General features: G+C 35.4%; 1 protein-coding gene and 2 long non-coding RNA genes across 3 annotated transcripts; 1 reads left to right on the top strand and 2 right to left on the bottom strand.

The window, feature by feature from the left end:
* The first annotated feature begins 1,903 nt into the window (after positions 1-1,903).
* LOC113345991 (F-box protein At5g07610-like) lies at positions 1,904-3,503 on the top strand. The gene has a single exon (XM_026589617.1). The coding sequence runs from the start codon at positions 2,049-2,051 to the stop codon at positions 3,222-3,224; it is 1,176 nt and encodes a 391-aa protein (XP_026445402.1). The 5' UTR covers positions 1,904-2,048; the 3' UTR covers positions 3,225-3,503.
* A 652-nt stretch (positions 3,504-4,155) lies between these two features.
* Positions 4,156-4,737, bottom strand: LOC113345989. The gene is made up of 2 exons (XR_003358352.1): positions 4,676-4,737; positions 4,156-4,589 (listed from the first exon to the last, which is right to left on the bottom strand). It is a non-coding gene; the product is annotated as an uncharacterized LOC113345989 (long non-coding RNA).
* Positions 4,738-5,318: 581 nt separating this feature from the next.
* Positions 5,319-6,440, bottom strand: LOC113345984. Its single transcript, XR_003358350.1, has 3 exons — positions 6,298-6,440; positions 6,119-6,205; positions 5,319-5,595 (listed from the first exon to the last, which is right to left on the bottom strand). It is a non-coding gene; the product is annotated as an uncharacterized LOC113345984 (long non-coding RNA).
* Positions 6,441-10,794: the final 4,354 nt, after the last annotated feature.

Genomic DNA, 10,794 nt, shown 5'->3' with positions numbered 1-10,794 from the left:
TTTTTATGACTAGTTTTGTTTTCTATTAATAGTCTGATTGCACTAAAGTACATTGAGCTTTTAGACCTATTTGGTTCTTGGAGAAACATAATTTTGATACTTTTTACTAAAATGTTCCCGTAAATTTGGTATACAGGTCAAGTGAGGAACAATAGGAAGGTTATGTAGACAAACCTGAGCGGGTTAGAGTGTAGAGTCATGCAAGTAAGATTTCGTTTGAGCATGAATTTTGTTTAAATTAAAAAGGTAAATATTTTTAACTCAAACTTGAGCGTCGGAGTTTCTTGTTTGTGTTTTGCAGGTCTTGCCTTTTTATTCCCACAAATTCAATAAGCACTGCATGAAATTGTTTCTAACTTGAGCGTCCGAGTATTTTTTTTGTGTTTTGCAGGTCTTGCCTTTTTGTCCCTACTACAAATCCAATAAAGAGAGTTGTTGAAACAGATTCCTGGTCCTATTTTGTGAATAGGTAAAACAATGTCTTGTGTTTCAAAACCTGCTTTCACATTTTTCCTTGTCATTGTTTAATGCATGCCTGACATTTCTTTTATCAATAAAAAGAATCTTCTCATTTATTTTGTGGCATGAGACTATCCTTATTGTTTCCAACGTTGAGATTATTTTCATGGTTCTTAACTTTTGAAACAATATAAGAAAAGGAGGGTAAAGTAGAAAAAGATAGAACTCTTCTCATGTTTTCAGTAGCTAAAAGAGAAAAAAAAAACAAAAAGAAACAAAAAGAAATACTTCATTTTTGAGAGAAAAACAATTTAACATTAACTCCTATGTTTTTAATAGAAAAACAGAATAGTAGAAAAATACAGAAAACAAGTTTTCTTCTTCCATTTTTCTCTATGAGTTATTTGTGTGAAACAAGGTGGTTTCACTGAGTTGTTTTGCACTGCAAGTTCTTAGGACGTTCTCTTGTATCCTACAAGAAGGAACGCTAACGATAGTTATATTCTGGAGGTAACTCGCCAATGAAGCTATATCATCTCTCGGTTTAGAGGAGTAGCGTGCGATATTGTCTTTAGGACATCGTATCTAATACGTGCCTCTATCATTTTTGTTCCGCATGCTACTCAACATGATTCATCCACCAAGTTGCTGCCAATAAAACAAAATCCTTTTAACACGATGTATTAGACATCTTTATTGATACCCACACTAAATTTCGTAATTTTTGGAATTGTAAAGTATTTTTTTTAATAATTTACAAAACCAATGAAAGAACAAAATTTAAAGTTATATTGAGTTTTAGAGTTTCGGGTTTATCTCTAAGCTCAAGAAGAGTTTTGCTGAATGCTTTTTTCTACAACTAGTAGACATATATATTGTTCACCCCACCAAGTTTTATGATTTTTGGAGTTGTAAAAGTATTTTTTACGTATTTTACAAAACTATAAAATGTTTTTGAAATTTCTAACGGGCAGAAAAGCTCTGATGAAAAATTAATTTTTCACTAAAACTATGTAAAACTATGGGATCATGATACTAGTGATTCGTAAATTTACTGGATAATGATTTCAATGACCTGAATTCGAAAGTGGTCAACACCTAATTTGTTATTGTTTTTTTTTCTTTTAAATATGCTTCTTTGAAATGGTCGGCGGGTGATCATTTTATTTTTATTTTATAGTATAGAACACTGGTGCTAGACTACTCCTAAATCCACTCATTTAGGATTTTAAAGCTATTACTAGGGCTAAAGCCCTGGCCTCCGGGTGGGTGATCATTTGAGCCATTGGCATTCTCCCCGTGGCTACATGGTTGCGGCGGCTGTTATGCAGCTTAGTATTGACTTGGCTTGACCGAACTTGACACAGTTTGACTTGACTCGAACACCCCCTTCCCAATTTTTCTTAAATTGGGGTCGATGGAAGTTGAATCAGAAAGGAAGGAACGACAGTTAGGGTTTTCTTATGTATGGAGCTTGCAAAAATAATGATCGCTTGAGCTTCAAAGTAAATGATTTGATGCAACTGAGAGGTATATTCTGGATTCCAAAATTTAGAATTTGTTGATTTACATTATTTACTGTTCAAGAGATGAATCCAATTTCTACTTGTGTGATGAATCCTCATGAGAATCCATCATCACTCTCTCTTGTAGTTAGCAGTGTTGATATCTTGATACAGATTTTGTCGCGTTTACCAATTAAAATTCTGCTTCAGTTCAAACTCGTTTCCAAAAAATGGCGATCCGTTATATCTGATCCATTTTTTGCTAGGGAACATTGTCATCAATACCCACATCCAGTCAATGGGCTAATTTTACATACAAATCAACCGGAACTGGAATTCGTTTCGCTAGATGGGTCCTCCTCATCCGCTGCCCCTTTTGAAACCCTAGATTTTATTCAGGATCCGAAAGGTATAAGAATTGACCAATCTTGCAATGGTCTGATATGTTGTAGCAGCATTAGAGCAAGTTTCTTGGAGCGCACCTATTACGTTTGCAATCCTTTTACTAAACAATTTCGGTCTATTGTGTGTGGATCTCAGGGAAAAGAAAAGGGTTTCGTTGGGTATTCTAGTGTCAGCTTGGCATACGATCCACACAGTTCACCACACTACAAAGTTGTTTGCATTTGGTTCACCAAACAACCTGAAGATTCTGATACCAATGCGGATCTTCAATTGGAGATATACTCATCTGAAACTGCTACTTGGAAGCTTTATGGAGATGTTTTTTCTGCACCTCGTCGTAGCTTCCTCTATAAAAGTGGAGTATTTTGGAAAGGTTCGTTGCACTGGATTGACCCATCGATAGAAGGGAATTCTTTTTATTTCAATGTTGATCAAGAATTAAGAATGAAAATGCCAGACTACCGTTCTGTTCCTAAGGTAGAGGATAGAGTGATGGTTAAATTCTTCGGGGAGTGTAGGGGTCACTTGCATCTAATTGTCAGTCCTGCTTCACTTTCTAGTTTTGAAGTTTTGGAAATGGAGACTGACTACACGGGATGGAATGTAAAATATCATGTTTCTCCCCAAGAATTGATCATTTTGTACCCACGGCCCCCTGACTTTGATGTATTGCTGGTAGAGGAAGTAGAAAGCAATTCTTCGAAGATTGTGTTACTAATCCAAGATAAAGTTTTTTCTTATGATATACAGGACAAGAGCTTCAAGGAAATTCATAGACTGGCACCAGGTCATTCAAACCAGTTTGGTCGATCCAATTTTTCTTTTCAATACATTCAGACACTCGCTTGTGTTTGATTGTTTAATTGCAGGCTTAGGTGTGTTCCTTATATTATGTTTTATCTCCGTACGAATTAGAGAAGGTGCTTGTTGGACTTCACGTGAAAGGGTGCTAGTTCTTGATTAACCTTATACTCTTTGCGAATATTATATTGCTTTTGTGGTTGCATTGAAATGTTCAGAAATTGGTTTTGAGAAACACTCATGGTTGTTGTTGATGTGAACAAGCACCATCGAGTTACTTGTTCTATGTGAATTTTATCTTTTGCTTACTATCTTCATGAGTTGTTTATGCTAGTTGTTTCATTAGCATTTGAATTCTCTTATTTGAGGTTTGTATTACCATCTGTGTATAAGTTTAGTGGGCTGTTTAACTCAAATGTGAACCTTGCAGAATAAAGCATGTATTCTCCAGTCCATATCTGGTCTGTTGCAGGTCTCCACTTGGGCCCAATGAGTTAAACAGCCCCACTATAACCAGAAATGCACCTCCATTATGCAAAAAATTTTTTTGTCTATTTTGGTCTGCAGTAGAGTGTAAATACTAGAATTACATCCAAGTGAATCATTAGCAATCTTACAGTTTCGGCTTCCATTTTTAGGGTTGAAACTACAAGGCAGAACATGTAGTTCATAGAGGCCACTCTGTAAAAGATTGAAATATCTTCTCAACTCTGATGGCTCAAAACTGGAGTTTGGAGAAGTTGCTGGTATTTCTGGGAGGGGACAACACAGTAGTGATTTTGTTTGAGGAAGCTGGCTTCTTTAGAGTCGTTGTAACCCTTCGAAACCAACTTAGTGATGCGTTTTTGGGCGAACCAACTTAGCATGGATATGTATGTAGCAGCACTTCTGGTCCATGCAAATCGATAGTAAACCGGGAAGAAAGTGAATTGGATTATTCTTTCCAAGGATTTTGGAAAATGAAATTAATAAATTCAGACGCTAATAGTACCAAAAAGATAAAATTTATTCATCAACCATTCTCAGATCAGAAACTCTTTGTTTCCGATTCATTGTATAATGAAGGCCTGAAAAGCTACAGGATTTACATAACTTCTTAACAAAACCAAAGTTTTGAAGGAAGGTAAACTAACTTGAAGAAATGAAACTTTATACATGATAATCGAATCCTACAGTTTCGCAGTTACAAAAACCGAATAAGCTCACTTGATACAGATAACACGTAGGTGTGGTGGTATGCGTGGGAAAATTGTCTCAGGCCATCGTTGTGATGCTTCGAATCCGATCAACTTCTGAACTTTCTATACAAAAATCACGAATAGGGTTTGCTTGACCCCTCTGTTCACGGAAACGGGCATCTTGGGTTACAGGGTTACTAGAACGGATAGGAGGAGAACCTGAGTAAAATGGCGGGGATGCCTGCTGGAAGCAAAAAGCACGGTTAGCCAACACAACTCTGGTTACGAATCATAAAAAGAAATAAAAATGGGTAGCAGATAACAAACCTTGCCCGCAAAGATATGTGAAAGCTGACCTGCTATGTTTTGGTCGGCATACCCCCCCCCCCCCCCCCCCCCCCCCCCCCCCCAAGGCCTGAAAGTCGCATTATTATTCATATCAATTTACAGTGAGATGTAATTACAATAAGAAGTGAAGTGCATTCAGAGCATAAAGAAGGGAGAGTTCTATTCTAGCATTTACAATCAATAGAATCAATTACTAACTAAATTTCCTGTCACCTCTTCCAAGTTGTTACAAAGGGAGAATCGGCATGACCATCTGCATTGTTTACCGGTAGTTCGGTGGCTTTGGAAACTGTTGTTGCTTTGAACAAATCAGCTTTATATATATTTTGACCAATATAGAAGCTCAAGCCCTTAAATTACACTGAGTTCTGACAGATTACAATTTATGTACCTAACTATTGATAACCGTCATCTACTACTACTAGCCTCTAGGCCATAATTCAATTAATCTTGGTTCTCACCCATTTAAGCTGAGATTGAATCTCATTCAAGCAAGAATTCTCCTAATCAGGTGTAAACAGATAACTAAGAAATACTACTGGGTGTCTGGGTGCATTTATACTAGGTGTAACCAGCACCACTTTGATTTTAAAGAAAAACAGTTTTAGCAATGCAACTATTCAGCCAATGTGAGTTGTATTCGAGATAATGTAGACTTCACTTAACAGTAAAAGTTTATTTATATATTGCGAACACATTTCAACCAATAAAACAAGCAGGCATCATTTAGTAACAGAGAAATAAGTATAGTCGGCAAGACCTTATATTTTGTCTCTGTGGTTTGGGACACATGACTGCTTCATTCCTGTTTCGACATTTCTCCACCATAAACGCAGTCCTAACTTTTCTCACCTCAATCATCTCAGCCACTAAATTTCTCTCGTTTGTTCTCAATCCTCCTAGACATAATAAATTCACAAGACCAAAGGACAAAACATCAAGACACTACAATATACATGACTTGTATGCAGAGATGTGAAACTTAAAAAGAAAACCCCTTCTGTTAGCACCGTCATTAGCAACAAAGTTTAACTAGCACAGAGCAAACACAAAAAAAGATCTTAAACACGCCACAACAAAACGGGACCACGTGTCCAGTCTTATGCCCTGCTTACCCAATGCTGGTTGAAGCATTCTTGCAACCAGCTAGTGAGCACATATCAAATTCTTGTTGTTTTCTCTTTCCGGATCTTAGAGGTTTGGCACAAATAATGTAACTGAACAGACTCCAAACCTCTAATCACCAAATAACTCCCAACAATGAAAAATTCATTTTATCAGTGACTTGTGTAACTTGTTGGCAATTGAGGGGGTATTGCCTGTGAGAGTGAGAACTACTTGGGAACCCTCAATAATTTACTTAAAATAAAGGGCCCAAAACATCAAATTCACCATTACATAGTGGCAAATTCTAAAACAAACCTTGGTTGTTCTCAACTGAATTCCTCCAGTTCTTCATGTCTATTGAGCTTACTCAAACAACCCACTAATCCCTCACAATCAAACCTTCTGCATTAAAACATTAAAATCATTTCAAAATTAAAATCTTTGCACATAAACAAAGTTTAATAAATTAAGCCAAAAAGTATAACAACAAATACCTATTAGGTTTGCAATCAAAGAAACCCAGACCCAACACAAACAAACTGTAAGGAAACAGGCTTAGCCTTAGAGAGAAGAAAGTAGAAAGAGCGTGTGCTTTCTTTCTTTCTTTCAATCTCTCTGTCTCTCTCGGCTCTGTGTATCTCTGGTGGAAAGAGCACGAAGATATTTAAGGCCTAGATATTTAGCGTTTATAGATAAATGGACCTAAAAAGGAAAACGGAGATATTTTGCCCCAAAATCAAATGAAAATAATATGGGCAAATTAAGAAATTGATCGGCTTCCGAGCATACAATTAATAAACCGGCCAGAATTTCAAATTCTTTTATAAAATGGCCTTTCCGTTAGATTTTCCAACCGGATCCACCAAAATGGTCAACCACTTTGATTTAGTCAATTATCCCCGTCAAAATTACCACCATATCCTAAGTAACCCTAGATATCTCTTTACTGTGTCCACCCTATTTTCGTTTCAGAAAAAAAAATCTCAAGCAGAGGAGAGCGAGAGCTGTAGTATGTAGAAGGAGACGTAGTTGGTGAGCAGTTAGAAGATTTTTGAAGTTTTAAGAAATTAAGAGGAAAAGATCAATAGTACTATGTTTAGAAGATGTTTGAAGTTTTGGGAAGATATCAGAAATCAAAGGAGGAGAGCTGCAGAAAGTTCTTCCATCTTCTTCTTCAATTGAGTGGTTTTGATTTCTGATATAGGTTGGAAGTTTGGATTGTTTTGGAGTTTCTAATATTGTGAGAATTGAACGATCTACCACCAGCAGAACTTCTTTGTCTCAATTGTTTTTAATCTCTTGTAAGTTGGTAGTTATATATTTTTTTGACGATTTTGATGATTCATTAATTGATTCAATTTGAGACAATGGGTTTGTGTTGATTCATCTTATGCATGTTTGTTTGAATTTAATTTCATGAATTAGGATTTTTGAATGTTAAATTGGGGATCCTCTCTTAATTAGGGTTCTTGAGAAATTTAGGGGTTTTATCATATATGAATTTTTTTTACTAATTCAAGATGCGGATAGTTGTGTTTTTAATGAATTGATGATTCGAAATTTGCAATGATAAATTGACAGAGAGAGAATATCATAGCTTGATCAATTTTGGCAGAGAAAAGACAGGGAGAAGTGAATAAATTTCTCTGTCTTAGGTGATTGATGGATGATTTAGAGTTTATGTGGTAGGACTGTTGGTGATGTGTTAAGACTTAAGAGCTTTGGTTGATTAGGGTTCTTGATAATGATTCAATTTGGGGAAGAACACGTTACAGGAAGAAGAACATGAATCGCTCATGGTTTAACTAGGTAGTAACCTAGCTAGTCTCTTGGTACCGTTTAACTAGGTTCGACCGAGTTAGTTCAAAAGAGGGGTTAACATGTCTTTTCTTAAGTAGAATAACGGACACATACACGGTTAACTGCAGTTACCCGTTTTTTTTAAAAAACGGGATGAAATTGTCAATATCGGCCACTTTATAAAAAGATTTGAAATAACGGCCAGTTTCTTAAATATACTACAAAAACATGGTCACTTTAGTAAAAAGCCCAAATAATATCTTTTCTAAAAAAACAAAAAACAAGAAAAGAAAAAAATCTCCGGATAGGGAAACTACATGAATATAACGGCTCATAATAAAATACTAATATCATTCATTTATCTGATGAGAACGTGTAAAGATAAGTATGACACATCATGAATTTTTAGGTGTTTTCTAGGTTATAGTGGCGATACACTCACCGCGTCCAAATTCTGCGATTACTCCCGATTGGCAATCCAACATCCCAGTGGAACGTTCTTAACATCGAGATTATAAATGGGTTAATATGGGCCCGAGGTTTGTTAGACGCGGGATTTTCCGTCGGGAGTAAAATCGGTATACGTATCATTTTCGGATATTTTATACCCGTGGGATCTATGAGTAGCTATAAATTTGTAGATATTGTGGGCCTGGTTCAACCTTTTGTGAAGATTCCAAAATGTTACTTGGAGTTCACTTATGTAAAACAAAAGAACCTTATTGGTTCCTCAAAAACTGACGTTTTCTGTTTAATAAAATTATTTTTTTCTTTTAAATAAATCTAATTTTAATATTTAAAAAGGAAAGAAAATATACATCAAATATAACATTCCTAGAATCATTCAATATTTGTTCTCTCTTTCTTGGATAATGTTTTTTTTTCATAAAAAAGAGGAAGATACCCTCTAACATAACAATTCAAAGTTTGTTACCAAGATCGGATCAAAATTCGACCAAGGAACGGGTTCATTAAAAAACTGATGATTATAAGAGTTAAGCAAGCCTCCTAGATCAATTCATGTCCATCTGTGTTGGAGGTTATAGATATTACAAAAATCCGCAGTATCAGCTTCCCATATATTACATTTAATCTGTTACAAAAAATAAGTTCTGAAATCTTAAAGTTCACTACTTCATGATTGATACTTTGGAAGTCACTACTAATAATGTATCTCAGTTTTCTTGCTTCAATATACATTCCTTTAAGCAGCAGCAAAGTAGGCATTGAATCACTCTGAAAAGCTACTTCATGACCACTCCATTGTGTTGCCCACCGGAAAGCAATTTTAGCACCTTTCTTCTCCGGATCTTCTTTGTTGGTAGAATTACATGTACTTTCCCTAGCTTCAATTGTATACCCTGCAAAATCAGTTAAAGTTAATCCAATGCCTGATGATGAAATATGATCTATCATGGTCAGAGAAATGTTAATAGTGTAACACATTTTTGCTATCGTAGATCTGTTCTCCAAAGTACACATACCTAGGAATTCATCAAACATTGGGTTATTTGAAATAAATTGTATCTTGAGTTATTAGTGGTAGCGACACTATTTATGAATTTTACTATGGTGTTAGCCGTAGTTGCATTATTCTGTTTTCCTTTCTAAAAACCCAATTACATCTGGCTTTCCAGATGTGCCATGTTATAATACTACAAAACGCAGCCCACTGCATTATATAACCATTTCTGTTAGTGTTAGAGAACCAAGAGTTAATCCATTCATGAAAAGTAGTATTGTTTTCCACTATATAATACATACAGAAATTCAAGTGCAGCCAACCTGTTTTGGATAATGTTAGCTAAAATCTACATGAAATCGTTTATGGTTTTCTTATAGATTGATCTATTTGAATGACTGTCACTCTCTATATGTATGTTGCAACGTGTTCTATACGATGGTCGGGTTTCAATAATTTCATTTTCTTGTTTGGTTTTTAGGGGAGGATCAGCAGTTGTAGAATAATTAAGGAGATTAAAGATCAGGTATGAGTAATCAATATGATCAACAACTTAAGAAGTCAGAGAACAAGAGGGAACAAAGTTTGTACCCATCTGAAGTAAATCATAATAATAATTCAATAGTTGATCATCTTAAAGCGAGGCTTATTTTTACGGTCTTCTAAGTAATGGTGAATTTCATACATCAAATGGAAAATCAGTACCTAATTGGTCTCCCCATAGCTAAGTTATGCCAGTTACATCTCCAACTCCAAGTCCTTGTGTTCCTAGTTTCAGTAGTAATAATATGTTGGATTTCTGTACTGCGAAGTCTGGTAATACACATGGTACCAAAAACATCATCCAAGGAAATGGTAGTATAATTCATGTGCAACGTGTTTGATGCTAAATCATGCATGATTTTAAGGGAAGTTAGATTTGGTATATATTTTCTTTTCTTTTTAAAGATAAAAATCAAAATTTTTTTAGAAGAAAATCCATTTTATTAAATAGAAAACACCTGTTTTTCAGCAACGAATAAGGTTCTTTTGTTTTGTGCACACTCTTTAAAGGAGTGTGCACAAAATTGGACTCATGTTACTTGCATTCCAAATTGCCTAATTCATTTAGTTCATAGTTAGTCTGATATGATAATTTTGAACTTTTTAAGCAACTGCACGTTAATACGAACAATTTTTGATAATTTTATCGAGTTTCCAGTGTGTTAACACAACAAAGTGAAATATTAAACCCGATGTTGTGATGCATTTTTCTACCGATCTATTATATGTACTAACATAGTTATCCCATGGGCGGAGGCATAGGGGTAAGAAAAACACATAAATCTAGGGATTCTACAGGGTTGTTCTTGATAACTTTTTGCCCCGAAGTAAATGATTTTTTTTGCCCCATATACACGAACTTAATCATATTCAGGGGATTTTACCATCTCGAAAGAATCCTTACGCAACACTTTGGGTGAAACACACGACACCAACAGTTTGCAACTACCAAACCAGACTCACGTCTAACAGACCCTTCTCAGCTTCTCTCACCAATAATTTGGTGTAATATAGTCTCGGTAGCATCAAATCATTTCCGACTCTTCTTCCGTGTAAACCATTCTCTAGTATCAACTGGAGCTTCATATACTCTTAAAAGGCAACAAAACTGTCACCAAGTCCATTCCATTAAATTTTTCATAGACTCTTTACTGATTTCTTTAACTAAATATAACCCATATCAACA

Source organism: Papaver somniferum, unplaced genomic scaffold, assembly GCF_003573695.1.
Source record: "Papaver somniferum cultivar HN1 unplaced genomic scaffold, ASM357369v1 unplaced-scaffold_85, whole genome shotgun sequence".
In the NCBI taxonomy this organism is placed as follows: Eukaryota; Viridiplantae; Streptophyta; class Magnoliopsida; order Ranunculales; family Papaveraceae; genus Papaver; species Papaver somniferum.
Note: the sequence above shows the minus strand (reverse complement) of the source record. Positions and strands in the feature narration are given on the sequence as shown.